The 22944-nt window shown below is 44.1% G+C and overlaps 1 protein-coding gene across 1 annotated transcript in view; it reads right to left on the reverse strand.

The window, feature by feature from the left end:
* Positions 1–49: 49 nt before the first annotated feature.
* The window catches only part of CARNS1 (carnosine synthase 1), a 35938-nt gene continuing 13043 nt past the window's right edge, over positions 50–22944 (reverse strand). Inside the window, exons 2-10 of the mRNA XM_060772382.2 lie at positions 19445–19464; positions 16385–16637; positions 13110–13199; positions 10594–11081; positions 9556–9757; positions 9176–9261; positions 7037–7268; positions 5022–5293; positions 50–2985 (exon numbers count right to left, since the gene is read on the reverse strand). Of these exons, the coding sequence (XP_060628365.2) occupies positions 1753–2985; positions 5022–5293; positions 7037–7268; positions 9176–9261; positions 9556–9757; positions 10594–11081; positions 13110–13199; positions 16385–16637; positions 19445–19447 (2859 nt within the window). The 5' untranslated portion in view covers positions 19448–19464 and the 3' untranslated portion in view covers positions 50–1752. The remainder of the gene's footprint in view (positions 2986–5021; positions 5294–7036; positions 7269–9175; positions 9262–9555; positions 9758–10593; positions 11082–13109; positions 13200–16384; positions 16638–19444; positions 19465–22944) is intronic.

Consider the following 22944-nt stretch of genomic DNA (forward strand, 5'->3'; position numbering starts at 1 on the left):
TGGACGGTGAGCTGGGGAGCAGGTGCAAATAACACCTCTGTAGCCTGGATATTTTTACAAGGCATTTTATTGGGGGGAGGAACTATTATGCCTGCCTGGTTACACAAGTGGGGGAAGGATAGGCAGGAAGGCAGGCAGGGTCATGAACCCATGTTAGGAGGGCATACTTAACTAATGGTCCTGCTGTTAGTCACTCAATCATGGGCACCCTGGGGTTCCCAGTTCCTGCCTCCCCTCTCCCTCAAAGGGATCATAGTCTGTCATTTCAAGCCTCACAAGGCTCAGGATTGTCCTCCAAGGCCCTTTAGATGCCCTATCCTGCCATTTCTCTTCCACTTGTTATGGAAGAAGCAGGGAGCCTGTGAGCTATTAAAAAGACAGAGACTCTTCCACTATACCAGTTAGAGCACTGTTTTAGCTTCTCTCTTCATGCCAATTATAGGCATTTTTAAGGATGCTGGTACTAAGTAACATTACTTATTTGGGGATGCTAAGACTAAGCACAAAGCCTGGCTACTTCATTGCAATTCAGTAGCGGCAAGGTCATGGCTTGTTATTGCAGAAATGGTCCGGAGTGCCGGCACTATGGTTTCTTTGTAGTGTAGGGTCTTCAGAGGCATTGGGGTTACACTGGAAGGCTTTATATTTTAAGGAAAGTCAAGAGTGCTGGTGCTGTTGTCTTCCTCTGGAACGTCTATGTTAATAGGTTATTTCAACATGCTTGGAAGTTGTCACAGTGATATCCTACTACAGGGTCTCTGGGGCATTGCAGGAGCAAAGAGATTATTTATTTATAGCAGGTTCCCTTCACAAGCAGGAATAATTTGCATCATGGCCTCTCTCCTCCCTAAGCAAGTATGTTAGTGGTTAATCAGAGTTGTTCTATTGCTCTTTATTATCCGATGAGCACAGACCTGTATATGCTCTTTAGCTCTTGAGTGGAAGTTAGCTGTGGGATTTTAAATGCTGAGCCAGTAAAACTAACTTTTAATGTGCTTTACATTCTACTACTCTGTAAGTACTACCTATTTATTATAGGACTTGCATATGGTCCTTCTGTTACAATAGATTGGCCAAGAAGCTTGGGGGCTTGTTTGTAAAGTAGATGGCATTTGCATACCAGATTTCAACATAGGAAAAAGCTAGTGCTCATTTCAGCACATGCTCCTTTGTTCTTGTAGGATCACTGGAGAAGTATACTGGTCGATGGAAGATCTGAAAAAGATCTGACTCAGCTCCTCTCTTCCACTCATCTTGGAAGTGTGAGATACATTTGCTGCAAGGGCTGCCTTGCTAGAAACCAACACTCTTTCCCCAGTGGAAGAAAGAGAAGATGAAAAGACTGGAACTTGTTTGTATTAATGACAGTAGGAAGGAACAACTGAGGAACTAATGTGGAGAGAAATTAACCAGAACTGAAAAAAGAGGAAAGATGACTTCAAAGAGAGGGCTGAAAAACGGTGGGACTATGAGGGTCTTCTGCCTCCCCACAAAGGAGGACATGAGCCCATTCGAAGGTGGGAGTGTTGTGGGTGTGGCACTTACCAGAGATGGCACCAGATGGTGCCACGCTCCTTCCTGAGGGAGACAGCAGCCACTTGAGAAAAACTTAAGGAATATAGGGTATCTGTGTAGTGCAACCCCCAGTGTTGAGTTGGGAGAAAGGGAAGGATAACAGGTGGGATAGGCAAGGCTCCCTTGCTGGAGAATGCGCAAGCGCAGCTTCAGACTGAGGGAGCCATTTCTCCATGGCTATTTGAAATGAGAAAGGAAATGGGTGACAGGGTAGTGCAGTGAATCGATGCCTAGCACCTGGCAGATGCCTAGGAGCTTGAGGCAGGCCTCCTGGCGACTAGAACTGGCACAGGCCACGTTGCAATAGGGCTCTTCATACTCGCTGGACACTAGCTCATCATCCAGCAGGTTGAGGCGGATGACCCCACGCTCATGCAGGGCCTGAAGTGCCTCCAGACTGGCAGTGGACTTGAGGGCTTGCAAGTGCTGCGAGACCAAGCACATCACTCCCACCAGGTGTGTGCGAGGACGAGAGCGGGCAGGCAAGATTGGAGCCACTCCACAGGCAACCATGACAGAGGCCAGCATGATGTCGGCGCCATAGATCTCTTGGATCCAGTCGCGGAGATAGAAGCCACCCATGCGGGGGTTGATCTCAATGAGCTTGGGGCCAGCTGCTGTCAACTTGAGCTCCACATTGAAGACACCATCAGTGAGGCCACAGCCTAAACAGCACTGGTAAGCAGCACGGATGAGTTGTGCCTCACGGTCAGGGGGCAGACAGGTGGGCATGCAGGCTGCCGTCTCAGTAAAATTGGGTACTCGGGTGGGTCCGTTGTCAGACACAAATGCCCCCAGCATCCTCCCTTCGTATATCACCAGATCCACATCGTGCTCAGTTCCAGACACATATTCCATCAATAGCATGGCATTGCCCCAGCCCAGCCCGATGCCTGGATGGTCAGAGTCATCCTGCAGGTCCCTGGAAATCTTGTCGAAGTGCAGATGGCACTGCTGTGCATCCTCCACCAGCTTCACCCCCACGGCTCCTGCCCCATACTCTAACTTCATGACCCCAGGAAAGTTGATGTGGCTGGCAGCTCGCTCCACATCAGCATGACTCTCCAGGTGACAGCAGGGCACAGCATAGAGAGCTGCTGAGGGCCAACGGGCCCCCTCTTTGCGCCGCCGCAGCAAATGCAAGTGAGTGCGGCTCTTCTGCTTGGCCACACGCATGGCAGTGGGAGAGCTGCAGCGCAAACCCAGCCCTTCACACATCAGTGCTGTCAGGACCATGCAGTCATCCCAGTAGGAGAGGCAGCCATCCAGGTGCAGGCCCCGTTCCTGCACAAGCCCCAGCAGATACTGGGCATGCTCCTCGTCTCTTTTGTGGTCTGTGGTGTCATAGTGGATGAAGGTCTGCACCAGCTGGGAGGCAAAGTGATTGGGGTCGGACTCCACCAGGTGGATCTGGGGAAGGGAAAGATGAAAGAGAAAGAAAGAGGGAGGAGGGGAGGGAGAGAAGGGTGTGGAGTGGAAACGGGGATGGGGAAGAGGGAAGGGAAGATACAAAAGGGTAGAGATGCAGAGAAGGTGGGAGAAAAATCAAGAGATGCATCACTACTGACAGTTTCAGAGGAGGCCAGCTCCTTCGAACCAGGCACATCAGAGTAGCTCACTGGAAAGAGGGCACAGTCCGCAGGCAGCTGTTCCCCACCTTGGGAAAGGTGCCCATTCCTCCACCACCCACAGACTTGGGGGAGGTAAGGTGGGGGGAGATGGGATCTAAGCTTTCCCTGTTCTGCAGTAACTGAAGATCCATTGTCCCCAAATTTGGGAGGAGGGGAATGAAGTGCTGGGACAAGACCAAGGCTGGCAGTATAAGGGAGATAGGGAGGGGCAGAGTCTTGAGACAGAAATTGAGCCAGCCAGTTGTATGGGGGGATGGACAGCAGGGCCATACTTCTGTTCTCCATCTCCTCTGAGCCCACTTATCTGGATTCACATTAGACCAAGGAGGTATCTTCATTCAGCTCACTGGCTCTTGTGAGCCCCAAGCAGCAAGTGGATGGTGGGACAGGCATAACTGTTCACTGCTGCTGCCTTTTAGCATGGACATCCAGCAACTTCAGAGCACAGAGTCGGTTCAAATAGAGATTTTTCCCCCTCCCTTTATAAAGTACTAAGCCATTTTCCAAGTGGACCTTGGATAAAGGTACAGACTGTCCCATTGTGGAGGTGCGGCTGTTGGATGTGAACTGTGGCATATGTGTAGCCAATGTGACCCTTTCAGGGTCTAAGAGGACAGAGTTGAGAGGGACAAACACAACCCTCAGTCTCAGAGGAGAAAGCTGGCATCATCACAATTGGGCCTCGAGGACAATGAAGAGAATTGCTTCTGCGACAACCATTGCCTAAACCACCAGCTGATCTTTCTCTGTCCCTTTCTACCCACTTAGTTCTTATTGCATACCCATACTCCCACCACAACCCCAGATGCCTTTCCTCATTTGTTCCCCCCGGTAGTCTTCCATCTACTCAAAGGGCCCTCCTTTCATCTTCAACCTAAATTATTTGTGAGCCCTAGAAATATGATGTAGAGGCTGAAAGACCCCCAAAGCAGTTCATTCTTGAAACTGTCTTCTCATCTCCTTTAAAGGAGGGAACAGTCAGCATGTAGTAATATCCCAACCCTTTGAAAAGGGACTGTTGTATCCAGAGTTTGGAAAAGGCCAAAAAACCCAGGTGTTTGGGAAGACTGTGAAAATGGAGGGAAGTCAAGAGGATTTTACTGAGAAAGCAGCCTGGATATTTCTTTGTTACTCAGCACTAGGTGCCCCACCCGGTTTCCCTGATCAGGTTCCTGTGTCACAAGCCCTTAACAAGGGGAGAGAAGCATCCATTTCTACTTCTCAGGCTGCTTTTCAAGGTCAGAAACCTTACTAAAGTAGTGGGAGAGGGGAACTAACCACCCACTGATGTTTCATTCCACAAATAGCTGGTACTTGAGGGAAGCAGGGATCCAAAAGATCCAGAATCTACAAGGTGGACTCATTTGCTGTGCCCTGTATTTGTCTCTTAGCGCTATTGGTGGAGAGGAAATGTTAAAGAGGCAGTTGTGGCTGTGCCTGAAATCCACAAGCGCTGATCAGAACTCATTTCCATCCCCAATGACTCTTTCATCAGAAGATTGCTTCTGGATTGGGCCCTCCAGTGCCCTGCTCAAAGTCATCCTGATAATGATGGCCAGCCTCAAGAACAGTTGGAAAATGTGGTTGGGGAAGAACCAATGCCAGAATTGGCACAGGCCGGCACCCTGAAATAAAATGAGCAAGCCCTTTATAGCATGTAAAAGGGGTCTCTCTGGCTTTCTCCCCTCTCTGGGCTTAGGTGACACCAGGTATGCTTATATGATATGGACAGGGGCTGTGGGGGTTTGGTGCTTCTCTAGCTAGTCCATCCTGCAGCCTGCAAGGGGCTGCAAGGGTCCGGTTTCCGCATCTTACTTTTAGCCCGTAGTCCCTGGCTGCCTCCCAGACGAACTTTTTGCTGACTCCGCCGGCCCCAATCACCAGCACGTGTTTGCCCTCCATCAGGTGGCACTGTGCACGGCGCAGCATCGTCTCCACAAGGGGGCATGCCACCTCGCCCAGCGGGGAGCCCACCACCCGGCCCATGGACTCGAAGATGGAGCAGGTCTCCAGGCATAGATGCGAGTTCATCTCTAGGGCCACCAGCTGCAACACCTGCTCCTCTGAGCTCAGGAGAAAATCCACACCTGGGAAAATGAGGGAAGAAAACATCCTGTCAGCCCACAAGGCCTAGCTGTGTCAATGCACATTCTAGTGAACCCAGGCAAAATCTGTTACAGTAAGTTGTAGCAGGACCGTGTGTGTGTGTGTTGAATAAAAAGTGTGTGTTGATGGTAATTATTATGAGCATCTGGTAATATAGGCCAACAAGCAATCTTGGACCACACCCGATAGGGTATAACTGTATGCTTTCTCATTTGACTTAAGATGCCTTATTTTGTGTTACTTACAGAGACTATGTAAGTTTCTTGCACTGTTGTTTTTTGTATGCAACATTGCAAGTTTGTATTTTATCTCTGCTATTAAGAGTAAAGATTTTTTTTCCTGTTCATTTCTAGTCTTGTCTGTGAGTTTTGTGCATGGGACGTGGTGAATATCCGCTTGCTGCGCAACAAAATCAGAGCCCATGGCTTCTTCCAGGAATCTCAAGAGAAGGTGTGTGAATGAATAAACTCTCAAAAGTAGCATTGCTAGCTGGAATTGGGATTTATTGTAAGAAAAAAAAGTATAGGTCCCAAAGCTCCATAAACCCAGCTTCTCGTTTCTCCACTGTGACATACCAGGTGCCTCCAAAGCCTGTACGGTGAGAAGGCAATAGCTCTCTTCTGGTGTTGTCAGAAAGAAACTTTAATCATTAGGACACTATACTGTATCTGAAAGTAGAGGGATCCCTGCAGACCTCAAGATTAATCACAAGGTTTAGAAAGATATTTTGTACCTAGGATCTCTTAATCATCGTAGAATCATAGAGTTGGAAGAGACCACATGGGCCATCTAGTCCAAGCCCCTGCCATGCAGGAAATCCACAAAGCACCCTGACAGATGGCCATCCAGCCTCTGTTTAAAAGCTTCCAAAGAAGGAGCTTATCAGTTTCTGATAAATTGAGACATTCTGTGAGATCAAAATGAAGTGGCAACCAAGTCTTATCTGTCTTTCATTTGTGTAAAGAAAAACAATTTCCATGGGAACCGATAGTCCAAAGATATTGTTCAGGCATTTGCCACTGCTATACTAAATGTCAGGCATTTGCAGCAGCTAAAACAGTAATTTCAAAAATAATAAGTCAAGAGGTCCCTCATGGTAAGTGGATTTTTGAAGCTTTGTGGATGGAGAATGTAATCCGAAAGGAATATGTAGAAGGCTATGAAGAACCAGAATTTAAGAGAGGTTCATAACTACTTCCAAGGGAAATTCCAGAGGGGCACGATTCCAGGGCTGTGGAATTTAGGATCCCTAACCTACAGGAGTGAGAAGTTTCAGAGCATTCCATTGTGTGGAGAGCAACTTGAGAAATCCATATTCTTAAGTCCTACTGAGCCATGAATCTCACTGGCCGACCTTGAGACAGTCACTTCCCAGCTTGGTTGAATTCATATGATTGTTGTAAGCCATAAAATGGCATGGAGATGTGACTAATAAGTAACTAAGCAAATAAATAAATGTCCAATATAAGTAGAACTCCATGTGAATTCCTGCAAGCGGCAGCCACACAGTTAGGTCTTGTGACCACTTCAAGGACACTGATGTGAGCCTGTCCCTAGAACACAGACCATAAGAACTTCTCCAGTGTTGATTCCTTAAATGTATTTGCTCAAGAACCTGTTGAAATGTTGACCAAGCCACCCTGAAAGCCCTGTGTCCATGTATGAAACAAAACTTCAGCATCCAAAAATATTTTTTTCTGTAATGACTGACTCAGAAAGCTCACCAATAATGTCAGTTTGTGCTCGGCGACCACCTCTTTGTTCAGCTGACAGGCCAGCCTCCATATCCATGAAGGCTTTCATGGCTGCCTCAGCCTTCTGCTTGATCTGCACATAGATGGCTGCAATCTGGGACTCATCCTTCAAACCCCACTGCCGCAGGCTGGTCTCCAGAGTCTGGGGTATAGTGGCCTGGTGCTTCAGTGGTTTGTCTGCCCGGCCTAAACCACACACAACCTGGAAACAACCAAAAAAGAATACAATCTTTCTGAGCAGCGGCCTCCAATTGTCTCTTCCATCTCCAGTAGTCTCAAGTTTACGAATGGATTGTAATTGTATGTACACAGATATAGTCATTGTATTGTCGAAGGCTTTCATGGCTGGAATCACTGGGTTGTTGTAGGTTTTTTTGGGCTATATGGCCATGGTCTAGAGGCATTCTCTCCTGACGTTTCGCCTGCATCTATGGCAAACTACCTCTGAGGATGCCATATAGCCCGAAAAAACCTACAACAACCCAGATATAGTCATGTTTAGAGTTGCCTGCGAATGGGAATACTCTGGATTATTCCATCAGCCAGAAAACTCCCATTCCTGTCTCTAATCAATTATTTGATTTTTTTTTAACCTATTGAAATTAGTGGAACTGGAATATGATGTATAGGCTGGGCAGTTGCTGCACTGGGAGTAGATATACATTACAGTTAATTGAACTCTGTTTGTGTGATGGAGAAAAATGTAAAAACTGGGTAAAATTACCTTTACTCCTGCTCTCTGAGATTTGACAATCTACTCTTTCTACTAGAAATGGGAAGGCCTCAAAACATACACAAAATCCTTGGAAACCTTCAGTGAAAAAACACACACATTTTCCCATTTTTTTCAGAAGCCCTTCATTCCCTCCAGGGAACTGGGAGGAAAAGGTTGACTCATTTTTTTTTCTTTTAGAATGATGAATACAGTTTTTAAGATAAAAGTTTTTGTATTTATACTTGCCCCACATTATTTCTACAAATGGAACAGGTAGACTTTTACATAAAACTAGGTACAGTATCTGACACTACTGGGGATTAGTACCTTACATTACTTGGCACTTTGGAGAACTAAAGGTGACAAAACAGGTTTCTTTGTTATATGCTTGTGGTTGGTTTCTCTTTAATTTGTTTCCTTATTTATTTTTGTCTGCTCCTGACAGAAGCAAAGAGGCTTCTTATCACTTGGGTACTTTTCATAGTTCAGGAAATTGTGGCTCCGTTTGTAACAAAAATAACATTTAAAAAATAAATTCAATTTATAATTAGGTTTGATTCAACAGGGAATAAATGGTACTTTTAATAAATTGGACATGATATTTTTTATGCCAATCCAATCCATAATCCACTTTTTAAAGCATAATCCACATAATCCGTTTCATGTTTCCAAAGTAAATAAATGACTTTCAATCTATAAAGAGGGCTAATATTGCATATTTTTCTTTTCCTGAAAAAAAAAATCCCACTTAAAAAAAATAACACCGCTAGGAAAAAAAAAATCATGGTTTCAAAATTTAATCTTTGCCTCACCATTTTAGCCTTACTTTATGTGCACTTGTAATATGGCTTTTGAAGCCCTTCCCAAATTTGAATTTGGGTCCAGATGCCAAAAAGGGTTCAACACGCTTGGGAGAAACCTATAAAAATCACTGGGGCAATCTAATCATTGCAACTTTAAGTGTCATTGATTAAAGTAGGTCTACTTTGTGTGTGGATCCAACCCAACATTACAAGAGGATTTCTTGTCCAGGTGGAAATCCTAGACAAAATTTAGCTGCTAATTTGGCAGCTGAAGATAAAACCTAGCCCAGTTCCAATAAAAAAGGAAGAGGAAGAAAACAACAACAACAACAATAATAATAATTTGTATCCTATGACTCTACTAATCTTATTTTTTTGGTGTCTGTCCCACAAGACATTTAAAAATTAGAGACAAAGACTTGCATTTTCATCCTCTCAACTCAATTTCCAGCTCTGATTGCAGACAGAACAAAAGACTTCCACATCCCTAACTTAAAGTGATATAGGTTTTTTGCCCATGTTGGTTCTCTTGTCTTTCCCTTTCTCCCAACCACTAATTCCCAACAGAACTCAAGGCTTCCCCTTTGTTACCTTGCTCAGTAGAGGCTGGTCTTTTCGGGATCTGCAGACAACAGCACATATCCGGACTGCCAAAGTGGTCTGTGGAGAAACTCTCCCTGGAATTGCAGAGGCAGAACAAGGGGTGGAAATAATAGATCAGAAAAGCACGCTGAGAGTAAAGTGCAAGAGGGAGGAAAGTAGTTGTAAGATGTAAGGGGGTTGGACTGGATGGTCCACAAGGTCTCTTCCAAATCTATGATTCTATGATCTCTTTTGAGCTCTCTAGACCAGGAGAGTACAAAGAAATGCAATGGGATCAATCAGAAGAAGCATTTGTTTAAGGATAAAATTATTAGTTATTGAGCCCTAGGTTGGAGGACATTTCAGGAGGAACTAAAAGATCTCCTTACATGGAGAGTTGTTTGTGTTGGGAGGGTTAGGCTGGACCATATGAGCTGTGGGAATGAAGGCCTCCAGCAAGATGCTCTCCTCCTCCTCTAGCGTCTCCAGCAGTGTAAGGACAGCTTGCAGGACACAGCCATGTTCTGCCTTGGCATGGAATGACACAGCTTGGGCTCCATTCCAGCGCCAACCTGATGGCTTCACCACAACCTGTTGGAAGCACAGCAGAGAACAGGGCTTAAACAGAGACAGTCATTTTGCAAGTGAACTCTGTCTTCAAGAGATCTATAACTACGGAGTGGTGAGGAATCTCAGGCCCTGCAGTAAATCTGGCCCTCATAGTGTTTTCTGGATGGTCATGTCCCTTCCCCAATTCCATTATCTTGCAATTTTCAAAGTTTAGTACATTTTTCTTTCTCTAAAAGGTTAGAATGCACATCTCAAAGCTGTGAATAGTTTTACATTTGTTGATATTTCAAATCTTGCCCTGTTGACTTGGTCAACAGGGTACTGGGGAAGCAGCCCCTGAAAGTGTCTATGGCACTGAACCTGATCTTTAGGCTGAAAGACATTCCCCACATTGATCAATAGCAGGGATGGGCAAATACATTGGGTCTAGGAACTGACTTTCTCTCTTGAAATACTTTAGAAACTGCACAGGCTTCCAAAAATGCAAATAGCAAAACAAAAAAACAAAACATCAAACAAACCCAAATTTTTAAAAAAGTTCAGTTATTCCAAGCATCTTTGCAACCCATTTCAAAGGCAAATCAATGGCAGCTCCCAGGAGAGGAAATTCCCCCTTCATTTTGGTGAGAAAAAAACCCCACAAAGTTTGACGTAATTGAGAGGCCACTGCACTCAAAAACAATCCTATGGGGCCACTGGCACCCCAGGGCTACACTTTGCCCACCCTGATAGCCAGCTGCCAAGCCACATGCATAGCTGACCTTAGATATGGGATGTATGGTGTGTGCTACTCCAGCTCTGCAACAAGGCTTTTCGTAACATCCATCCTGCCTAGATCTCTCTCCAAGGCTCCTCACCTGGCTGTAGGTTTCCATGGCAGTGCCTTGCAAGAAGGCAGTTATTTCCTCCTGAAGCAGGTTGTCTTGCCCCTCACGCCCACTCAGCTCGACCATGCGAACACGCTGTTCCTCTGTCACACTTCGTAGGGGCAATGGCCGCTTGAAGGTGAAGGCCAAGGTGGGGGGCACTGCCACCTGTGCTTGCTGGTCCATCAGCTGTCGGGTCAGCAGCTTGTCCTCCAGCAGGCGAGCCAGCTCTCCTGATCCCCCCGTGGGGCAGTCGAGGTCTCGGGCGAGTTCTGCTGCTGATTGGCCCTGCACCTTGCATGGCCCAAAGTAGCCTGTGAAGTAAGTGACGTGACGTGGGGGTGCAAATTCTTCTAGCATTGTGCGGCCACCACGATCAAAGGTCACAGCCTTGAAAACCAGCAAAGAGGACTCTCCTGGGTGGGTTTCTGAGGGTACTTTGGAGAGCCAGGCTGGTGACAGGCACAGCAGCATGTTGCCTAGAGAGCAGAGAAAGAGGAGACCAAGCCCACACACGTGTTATGAGAGAAGTCTTACACCAGAGAAAATCTTGCCCCTTGCAAAAACAGTCCTGTGGGTGACTCCTTATAAAACAGAACCCAAGGCAACGTACAACAGATTAAAACATATTACAGCTAAATCTTTTTATCTAAAAGTTAAAAACAAACGATTCTTTAAAAAGCATAAAGCTAAAACAGCTGGAAATATAAAAGACTAAGGCTCAGCAAATCCCACTAGACAGCCTCTGCCATATTAGTTAAGAGCTAAAGGCTTCTCTAATTTTTTAAAAAAGTCTTATTTATTATTTAGAGAGCAAAGAGGAGATTCCCACGAGGGGGGAAACTTTAGAGTAGCCACTGAGAAGGCTCTCTTACACGTCCTTATGAAACATACTTGTATTGGTAGTGAGACAAGAGCATCACCGAAACCTGGGAAGACTCATATAGGAAAATGCAGAAACCATCTACACTGCAGAATTATAGCACTTTAACACCACTTTAACTGCAATCCTATGGAATCCTGGGATTTGTGATTTGTTTTGCACCAGAACTCAGACAGGGAAGGGTATATGTCTCATAATCTACAAATTCTGGAATGCCATAACATTGAGCCTTGGCAGTCAATGTGGCATCCAAGTACTATAATTCTGCAATGTGGATACAGTCACCATCTTTCAGATAATCTGGACCCAAGCTGTGTAGGACATGAAAGATCATAGTCAGTACTTTGAATTCTTCCCAGACTACTTTGTGAATTTAGCAGCCTGTGCCATACATGCACCAAAATAATGGGTGGCAGCTGAGAGAGGTAGCACTCCACAGGTTCTTGGTCCCATCAGCAGCCTAATTATCAGCCCTGAGAAATGTCTCAGAGCTAGCAAAGAGGGGCTGTCCTGCTCTTGGTCTCCAGAAGGTGTTACTCGGCCATGCTCTCCAATAAGGCACCACTGAACTGAGAGGGACTGAGCAGGGAGAGGGAAACAGAGCCACCACCAGGTATTATCTCATTAACAGCATTTCAACATTATTCATTGCAGCATCAGTATTTCTTTATACTGTTCCCAGAGCATGGGGGAAACTAAGCCATTCATAATTTGCATAGGAAGCCCAAGGTTTGGTAAAAAAATAAATAAAACAACTGTTGCCATCTCCTCCATTTTAATGTCAGGGAATAGTGCTATAAATATTGAAACAATCAATAACCAGGCTATAACCTACTCCTTAATGCAAAAAGAAAAACAAACAAACATCTAATGCACTTGGATGATTACTCTGCTGGCTGGATGATTCTGAGAACTGTACTCCATACAAGAACCGTTGCTAATTCAATTATTTTGCCACTGAAACTCAAAGACTGCATTCCTGAGCATATACTCTGAGTAGGAGGTAGCTCACAGAATTCTAGAAGAAGAGCTGGCTCCCCATTCATAGATTTGAATAAAGAATTTGGAGTCCTGAGCGACTGCTGATTGGTGGGGGGATTATGCCTTAGCGTGGGAGGCTGGAGGGCTGACCTTCTGCTTCATTCCTGCCCCATGCTGCTGGAGGCACCTTGGCCAGAAAGAAATCCGAGCAGCTCAGCTGCCATGAGAGCTCTGGTTACCGCCAGCTCTGTCCCCGCCTTTGAAAAGCGACAGGAGGAACGCCAGGAATATGGCATAGCAGCTGCCCAAGAGAGGCTGCAGAAAGCATGCATGGATAGACATCTTGGACCAGGCAGATGCCGGAGACAGAACGTACTGATGAATCTGAAGCACCAGGTTTAGAGCACAGTGCGATTTTGTCACGTATTTGGAGATACAGAAAGAATAGTTGTTTTCCTGACAAGTTACTCCAGCAGAAAACAAAGCTTTGAGGACACACTGCTTGTGGCTATCTGCAGTTGTCCTGTTAGTTGGTATAGGGCACTCCAAGGCTCCTTAGCTCTTTACCAGCTACATAGAAGTATTGTTAATGTGAAAAATATGAAGACACCTGATGCAGATATGATTTTATAATGGAACTCACCAGGACACTGGTTGCCACCTTCTAGAAGTACCGACAGATATGAAGTAGGGGAGCCCAAGACACAGATGGTGATATCTGATGGCCCAAACCCTGAAAAAGATAAGAGTAGAATCAGCAGGCTGCTCCTTATAATTGGATCTTGAAATCTGAATGTTGCCTCTCTGTAAATTTCACAATCCAAAGATTTAAAGGCAGAACTGGTGCAATTAAGTCTGCCATCCTAGGGCCCTTTTAACACTACACAGTTATAGCACTTTGATACCAGGCCTGTAGCGAGGGGGGGGGGGGGTTAGGGGTTCAACCCCCCCCAAAATGTTTCAGATTTTTTTAAAAACCTGGTTTACTCATGAATTTTAACTAGTTAACCAAATCCCCATGCTAAGTCTATGAGATGCAAAAAATTAGAGTCCCTCCAGAACTGCAAGCACTATCTCAGGCAAATATTGACAATGTATTCACACTGTCATTACTTGCAGCAATAGCCGATATAGTGAAGCAACCAAGTTGGGTGTGTGTGTGTTGAATGTTCTCATTAAGGAGGCCAGACTTGGTGGAGGTGGTTGACAGGGGCGGAGCTGCAGGCTATGGAAGGCTGCTCTGCCCCCTGCTGTACTTTTTGCTTCAGCGTGAGCTAGGAGGCAGGTTTCAACCCCCCCCCCCGTGAAATTTTCAACCCCCCCCCCCCGAAAATTTCAACCCCTCCCAAATTTTTTTTCTGGCTACAGCCCTGTTTGATACTACTATAACTTCCCTGGCTCCCTCCTACAGAATTCCAGGATTCCATAAAATAGAATCAGGCAGTAGAAATGGTATCAAAGTGCTGTAATTACGTAGTGTGAAAAGGTCCCAGGACATAGATGTTCTGTGAAATGCCACTGTGCAGGAGGGACAATGCTCTAACACAGTGGTTCCCAACCTTTTTTTTTTTTTTTTACCATGGATCACTTGACCAGGGACCAGTTTGATCAGGGACCACTTGACCAGGGCCACTTCACCAGGAACCACTTTGACCAGGGGCCCCTCTCCAACATTAGTACCAAAAGGGTTACAAATCAGTTTTTGGTCAACTGCTGATTCAGAAAATTGCATTGGATAGACCACATCAACTCTAGTTTCTGATACAGAATATGTGACATGGTCAGCAACAGAAAAGAAGTGACATGTGGTGTGAAAGAAGTGGAAATAAAATAAATAAAATAAATAATATTTATGTTAATGGACTGCAAACTCCACTCTCCAAAGTATTATTCATCATCTCAGTGCTTTCTAAGAATCCTCTCTGGATGTTATACATGCATACTTCAGTTAACATAATCAATGTGTTCCTGGACATTAGATTTTTAACAAAACCTTTGGTACCAGGGACAGAAATTATATGGAAAGAATAGGGATAGGTGCTAACACCACAAAAAAGAAGTTTAGTTTGGCATGTTTCAGCAAACGTTTTGTTCAAAATTAAAATATATACATGTGAAATGAATAACCACATAAGTAGACAAAAACATGTCAAACCTTCTAGAGACCAAATGAAAGCTCCTTCCAAAATGCATCCAGGGATGACTTTTTTTTTCAACAGTCTCTGCTTCTCTTATGATTTTCATTTTGTGGACAAAACATGTTTGTTTAACAAGCCAGGGTGACTGGTGGGGCAAGCTTATCTTGTTCTCTTTCTTTCTATTTTGCTGTCCATGCATACTTAGAAAGGATTCTGGAGGCAGTTGCTGTTTACTTTGCCTTGTGTAGGCAGGCACGCACTGCTAAAACAGGATTGGCTAGAGCACAATCCCATTCTTTCCCAGCTCAAGCTTTGTTGCATTCTTTAGTACAGATATGCTGCTGCAGTCAAACACTGTAAGCCTTTGTTTCTTTAGCCCCTATTCTCCATACTCCCAGTGTTGATGCTGCTAAAAAGGAGGAGAGAAAAAAACAGGGCTGGCTAGCTGTGAAAAGATTTTATTTTAAAAAATGTATTTTTCAGAGGCTTTTAAAACTGAAGTATGCCTATATTTAAAGCAGGGCTGGGTAGCTGCATGAGGACCAGGGGCCAGTTCCTTCACTATAACCACCTACTCATCCAAAGTCCAAAAATTTCCATTTATAAGCCATCTCAAAGTGGTGAGAAGAAATAACATCATATTACTACCTTTTGTTGTTTTGTGAGGGAATGAAGAGGAAAACAGATATTTCAAAGTAATATGGGGCTCTGAGATGCTTGTGGGGGTATGGTGTTTTCATGTATTTTCACAAATTTGGAGGACTTTCAGAATATTTAGAAGAAAAAATGACTTAAAATTGCACTGATTACATTAAAAAAAAGCTTGTGGAAGGTTTTGGGAAACTGGTGTTGGTAGGATGATCCAGGGACTATAGGCAACATGATGCAGCCCTGCATCTAGGGGTTCTAAGTCATGCAGGGAAATGGTTTGATTATAAGGGATTGCTCACTTCAAAAGTTGCCTTTCAACAGCTCAAGGGCTAAAAACTAGGGGAAAGCGATGCACCGGAGCAGAGAGAGCACCCCAGCACACACTTCCTCTCACAGATGTGATTTTAACCTTGTGAAGAAAGGAAATGACCCAACAGGAAGAGTGAGCAAGCGGGAGAGGCTTACAGAAGGCCTCAAGGCAACATCATGGCCGAATTGGGACTTAAGAGGTGTCTCTCAGCTGCCAGTGCTTGAATACAGCTCCTTCCCAGAAGTGATACATTAAGTGTGCTAAAGGATGGAGATTTATTTCTCCAATATGCCAATATTTTCTAATATATTATACATTATATTCATACATTGTTGGATATTATATCTGTTACATATTATATCCAATATATATTCATTATACATAATATCCAATATTCTGCAAACTCATAATTTAATATGACACCACCAAAATTACACACAAAAAAGCTTGTGAGATGGGGATTATCCCAAGGTCCCCCTGCTCTGACATAACTGCTGCTTTCAGTCCCAGTAGATATATATTTAATATTATTTGGGGGAGGGGGGGAATCCATGCTGTCACACAAGTTTTAGCCCTTCCCTTCATTCTCACAAACTAGTTTTTCTGGTGTGGCACTTGCACGAAATGTGCAGCAATGCTTTGTTAATAATATTTGTATGTCTGGGGGAGATAAACCCTTCACTAAGGGAAACTCTTCAAATGTTCATTTCAGCATTTATCAGAGAACAAATAACTTGCATTCTGAGTGAACAACCACTGGGATTAAAGTGGGAAAACATCTGCAGGTTTTGAAGAATCTTCTGTGCTGGAAACACTGACCTGTTCGGGGTTCCTTGGTGAGATCGATGGTCTCTGGGAGTCCTTCCTGCTGCAGGGTGCACTGCAAGAGGTCATAGTAGTAGGCTGTCCAGGCACGTGCCTGAGCATCCTCTGGGCTGATCTTGCAGTCCAGAGGCACATCCCGGCGCCAAGCACAGCGCAGAGGGCTCAGGGGAGGTAGGAACCCCTGCTCGGCCCAGTCCAGCTCCTTGGGGGTGGGAGGTGGGTCGGTGTGGATCTGATCCAGAGATAACTGTACAAAGGGGAAAGGGAAGAAGTTGGTTCAAAAAAGGAATATAGGAGCATCACTGCTTTAGCTGGCTGAGATGTTGAGCTACAGTGCTTGTGCTGGTACAGCTGTACCAGGAGCTCCTATTTTGTTTGCTTTGCAGTTAATGTTTGTTTGCAATCCCAGGCTTGGGATTTTGCAGCAGGGTGGCTTCCTGTTATAGGCTGCAATCATAGGGTAAGCCACTTGCCAATTATAGTTAGGATCCCTGGTCCCGCCCCCTTTTTTGCTTTTTGGAGAGAAAGGGCCATTTTTAGTTAGTTACAGCAAGAGAAGCCAAGGCAGAGGATGCATACAGACATTCCTCCTGTGCAAAAGCTTCGTCTTTTAAAGAGTTCCTGGGGAAGAACGACTTCCTGGGGAAGAACAGATTGAAGGCCTCTACAGATTCCCAAAGGGTTCTAGGGAACAGCTTTACAGCCCTGAGGACCTCCAGAGGGAATAACAGCTCTTCATCTTCAGTTAAGTGATTTCAAGCCTGCTGGTACGTTTGTTTGGTTCTGAGACGCAGTTCAGCCAGTAGCAGACTCAAACCAGTCAGGTTTAAGTTCACAGCAGCCTGGGAGGAGCTTTAAAGGGAATTTTTTTCTGTTAAACAAAGATTCTTGAAGATAGTGCCTGTTTCCTGCAAACAAGACTGCAAAAGCCAATAGACTATTTAGAAATTTTACAACTCCTGCTTGTTCCTTAATAAAGACTGTTGTATTTAAGTTTAAGTCTCCTAAAGCCTGTTTAATAGGAGAAATTCCTCTAAAGGTTCTTTCTTGGGCTCCCAGGCTTCCCGCTGGACGCAAGCCTTGCATCCTCTTTTAGAAGCATTTAATTTTGGCTCCAGCGGCGACAGAACAGTTCTACAGAAGACTTAAAGGTTGGAAATGCACTGGCTTACCAGTGATGATTCCTGGAAGTTTTGCCCAGAAGCTGAGGTGGACAGAACTGGAGGTCCTTTCCCTCTACACAAATATAATGCTATGATTCCACTTTGACTACTGTGGTCCTGGGATTTGCAGTTCAAAGAGGAGGGGTTTAGAAATTTCAGTCAGATAATTCTAGCGCCCTCCCCTGGGATGCTACAGAATGCAGTCACATATGTTGAAGTGGAATCACATCACAATAACTGTGTTATGCTCAAAAGATCTGAGATCTTTGGGAAGGTTCAAGCTCTATGAGTAACAACTCCCTGTTTGCCACCACAGTTGCAACAGAAGGAAAGAGGGAGCTGCTCAGAGAAAAAGGGAATGGATTAGCATCCTTTCGGAGGGAGATGAAGACATGGTTATCCAAACAGGCCTTCAATAATTGGCCAGGCGTCATCTAAATTGGATGACCCAAATAGAACAAAGTTTTACCCCTGTCATTTTAATGTTGATTTTTTAATCTGGGTTGTGGCTGGGACAATATTGGTTTGTATAGCTCCTTTTTAACTTCAATGTATTGTTGTGTTGTCACTAGTTATTTTATTTGAATTTGAGTCATATTCTGTTAAGTATTGTTAGGTTGCTATTTTATGTTATTTGGTGTTGCTCATTGATTGTGCAAACTTTTGTGTGTTTCATATGTTCTGGATTGCACTTTTTTGCCATGTAAGCTACCATCTCCTTTGGGAGATGGTACTGGAATATAAATAAAGTTATTATTATTACGTAAGTACGCACACATCCATATATAAATAGTGGGTATGGATTTGTATATAGAATCCTAGAATAGAGTTGGAAGAAACCACATGGGCCATCTAGTCCAACCCCCTGCACAATCAAAGTACCCCTGACAGATGGCCATCCAGCCTGTGCTTAAAAGCCTCTAAGGAAGGAGCTTCTACTGCAATCTAAGGCAAAGAGTTCCACTGCTGAACCACTCCTACAGTCTCCAAATTCTTTCTAATGTTCAGGTGGAATATCCTTTCCTGTAATTTGAACCCATTGCTCATGTACTGTATGAATTATGTGTTTAAGAGAAAGTAGTATGTGAGAGGTGGCCATGCTAACTTTGGGCCTTGGCCACATCAACAGCTGACATGCAGCCTTACCACTCAGGCACATTTGAAATAAATTCCCCACTTCTATTTTCAAATAGAATAGAAGCTGATCCTAGACAACTTCTGGAACAGTGAACATTATGCTACCAATTTCATTTGTATTGGGTAACCATTAGGGGAAAATACAAGGGAAATAAATGAGTCGGACAATTGCTTGAAAAACATTTAAAGGCCAAGTGCATCATTCTCCATAAACCGCAACTAAGCCTTGGCTAAATCAGAAGGCAAAAAGACCAGCTCTTTCTATGTCAACTATTTATGTAAGAACCAGAGACAGAACTACCTCTCCATTTTCCGGCAGAGTGGAGCACAGCACCCTTTGGATAGCAGTGAGGTAAATGGATGTACAGAGATGTAGGTAGGATTCAAACATGTGCATCCCAAGGCAATTTGCAAAGATTGCTTCCCAGGGAAATATCCATAGGATCATCATTTTAATTGTTTTCCCTAATTCCTTGTATCAGCCTTCCAAACCCAATGCTGGATTTTAGATTGTGGTGTCAGGGAGAGAGAATTTGTGATCTAACCTAAAGGACACAGGGTTGAGGGAAGTTGCTATATGTTAGACTAAAGATCCAGAAATCTCAGTTTGGATAGTAAGGTTCTTAAAGACAGAAGACATTTGAGTCCCTGGTATCCCGTCTAGATATCAGGAAGGACAGATAGATGATTAGACAGACAGACAAAGTCAGATAATGCAAGAAAAGAAGAAATCCATAATAAGGTCTGAACTTACCATCGTTCAGGGTGTAGATGCTGCAAGAGAAATGGGGAGAGAAATAAGTCAGTTATTTTACACCAATTGTGATTCAGATTGAGATCTCAGCCCTAGTTGGTTCCTGTATGAGTAGGCCATTTAACTGTCATGATGCAAAGCCTCTGCAGCAACACATGTTCTAGTACAAAAGCCAAGGAGACATTATGGCACAACCCTTCCGCCTAATCTGTTGCCCCAATTAAAGTAACAAGCAAGAAGGTTCCTGTGATCTTCACTTTTTATACTGAAATCATGCTTTACCCCACACAGAAAGGAAAACACTAAGTGGGGTTGGCATAACTCTTTAAACCCCTGCTGATATACAACATGATCTGTGATGCCTGTTTTGCTTCCTACTCAAGATCTGTCCCCAAGGCAACCAGCTGCCCATCTTAGTTATGTTGCTGGAGGAAACCTTGCAAAAAAACCGAAGTGACTACAAGTATCAATGCATATGCATCACAGAAGGAGAACTCGGTGTCCATTTTCAAGACGTATTCATTTCCATTCCATCTTTTTTCTCATTTATTTATGTTCTCACCTTTCTCCCAGGAATAGGAGAACCAGAACACGATTTAAAAACAGATATATATACTGTAAAAGCAGTACAATAAAACACAATCACACCAATCATCATATAAAAACAGCCAAATTAACAACAATCTGAAAGCAGGTTAGAACACAAAAGTGTTCAATGAACCACTTAATTAAATGTGTGACATACATAACCTCCTTTTCTGTTTCCACAGGGCTCAGAGCAGCGTTTGAATTTCTAGCAGTGTAATCTTATATACATTTACTTATACGTAAGTCCCCTTCCATCCAATACAGCTTATCCTCTTAGGAAGTATGTCTAGGATTGCAGCCTTGGAGTGCTGACAAGCAATTAAACAGTCCAAGACTTGTGCACTTAGCAATCCGTAGTGGTTCCACCAGGAAGGATGGCACAAGTTAGAAAACAATTTGCGGCCAGCACATGCCCGGGGTGGGCGGTGGGTGAGTGCCTGGATTTTGAAAAGGTTTGGGTACCAGGCAAAGACCGTGCTCTGTGTATTCAGCCTGCGCTGTTTGTTGAGCAATTCCCTGAGGATCAGTGAACTGTGAAATTCCCAGTTATTCAAGAAGATTAAGATGAAAAAAATGAGGTTAGGATTAAACTAACATACTTACCCACCCTCCTCCCTCCCCTTTGCCTCAGTCTACTATACTGGCTCATGCAAGGTTCATGCAAGGCCCCCTTTATCTGTTCAGTCAATGGCTTTCCTGTCCCACTAGATAACAGTTGCTCTGGGCCCTGGGGCATTGCTGGAGCAGAGCCAACCTGAGACACACAGACACAGATGTAAATACCCAAAGCAAAACTCAAGCACTCTGGGATCTTTCAGAGAGCTGAGAGTGGTATGACAGAGCCCCCATTGCCCTTGATGTGGGCACACAGCTCTGTTCATTGTTTCCAGCTATCTACAGGTTTTTGAAGCATTTCATGGAAGATGGAGGAAAGAAGTCAGCAAGTTGGTCTGCAAAAAAGCTGATTGATCAGAGATGACAGCAAAATAAAAGAAGTGTGAGTAAACACTATGAGCAATGATGGTGGCATGATCATCTCATCTTCACGAACTTAAAAAAACACACACACAATATGCTATGCCTTCCCCATAAAGAGCTATGGATTCACATCCGTTGTCTGCTTAAATAGTACTCCAGAGATGCTTTAAAATGCTAGAGATGTGACCACAGCAGAAAATATGGCAAAGGTAAAGATAAATGTTTCCCCTTGACATTAAGTCCAGTCATGTCCAACTCTGGGTGCTCATCTCCATTTCTAAGCTGAAGAGCCGGCGTTGTCTGCAGACACCTCCAAAGTCATGTGGCTGCATGGACTGCTGTTACCTTCCTATTGGAGCAGTTCCTATTAATCTACTCACATTTGCATGTTTTTGAACTGCTAGGTTGGCAGAAGTTGGGGCTAACAGCGGGAGCTCACCCCGCTATCAGGATTTGAACTGCCAACCTTTCGGTCAGCAAGTTCAGCAGCTCAGCATTTAACCCACTGCGCCACCAGGGGCTCCAATATGGAATATAGAATAAAGCTTAAAATCAAAACTCTATTAAAGAATTTACTTGAGTCTGAAAAGTGCTTTGATTAAAAAGCAAGATATTCGGCCACATAGTTGTAGCAAAAATGGCCATCTCCTTCAGTCACACAGAATAAAAACTGCAGTTCTTGAAGCTGACAATCCTATTATACCTTCTTCCCAACTACTGAATGGAAATGATTGCAAGTTCTAGTTCTTCCACAGCCCTGGCTGTTCCCACCAAATTTAAATGTGCTTCCACAAGAAGGTTGCAAGCTACTGTAACTCTATGCAAAGTACTCCACTTACATAAAGTATTCAACTACCCAAATTTGGAGTGAACTGCTATGAGCTTGGAAATTTACATTTTTGTCGTATTGCTCTCAGAGTTCTCAGACAACACAGCCAGTGGCTTTTCTGGCTGAAGGAGGTTAGAACTTAAAATTACAAAAACCCTTACTTTTACAGGCTTTGGGTTTTTACAGAACTTCAGAGATTCTCTTTCCCTTTACCTCCACTCTGCCATGTTGCTATCTTGTAAGCTCCCAATGTAATGTCATGGCCCCCATTTTCTTGCTTGGGACCCAGACAGCCTTCTCATCCTTTAGATTCCCTGCCGTCACTTGCATTACTGCCACCTAAGCCTGAGGTGATACATTTAATATGTTACAAACCACTTGTATCTTTAATAATGGTGAAGAATGGAATATTTTAGCAGGTACAGCTTCTCATGTTGCAGAACTGCCAGTAATGGGTGGAACTACCTTTCCCAGCATTGTGCATTGTTGCACAACACAGCAATATACCGTAAATATGAAACAAAAAGGCAAGGGTGGAGAGAGAATACAAACGGGAGAAACACACTGATTTCTTTCAGTATACACTTATGTGGATTTCAGTTCACTTCTTCAGATATACTTTTTGTACACGTAACACTTCAAAGGGGCTTGTGCCCTTTAGAAACAATGCAGTTTGACAGCACTATAACTGCCCTGGCTCAATACTTTGGAATCTTGGGATGTGTAGTTCGGTGAGGCACCAGAACTCTTTGGCAGAGAAGGCTAAAGACCTTCTAAAACTACAACTCCATGTTTCCACAGTTATGCGCCAGGGCAGTTAAACTGGATTAATTCTACAGTATAGATCAGGCATGGGTCAACTTGGGCCCTCCAGGTGTTTTGGACTGTGGTTCCCATAAGTCCAAAACTTATGGTGGGAGATGAAGTCCAAAACACCTGAAGAGTCCAAGCTTGTCCATGCCTGGTTTAGATGCACCCCAAGTTAAGACAGCAGTGTTCCTTGATTCATCTGATTCACTTCACTACTACACAGGTAAACTTTCTGGGCTTCTCCATAGGAAGACATGAAGAAGGGTGCACGTGGCCTGCAAGATGAGCTACACTG

Source organism: Anolis sagrei, chromosome 1, assembly GCF_037176765.1.
Source record: "Anolis sagrei isolate rAnoSag1 chromosome 1, rAnoSag1.mat, whole genome shotgun sequence".
In the NCBI taxonomy this organism is placed as follows: Eukaryota; Metazoa; Chordata; class Lepidosauria; order Squamata; family Dactyloidae; genus Anolis; species Anolis sagrei.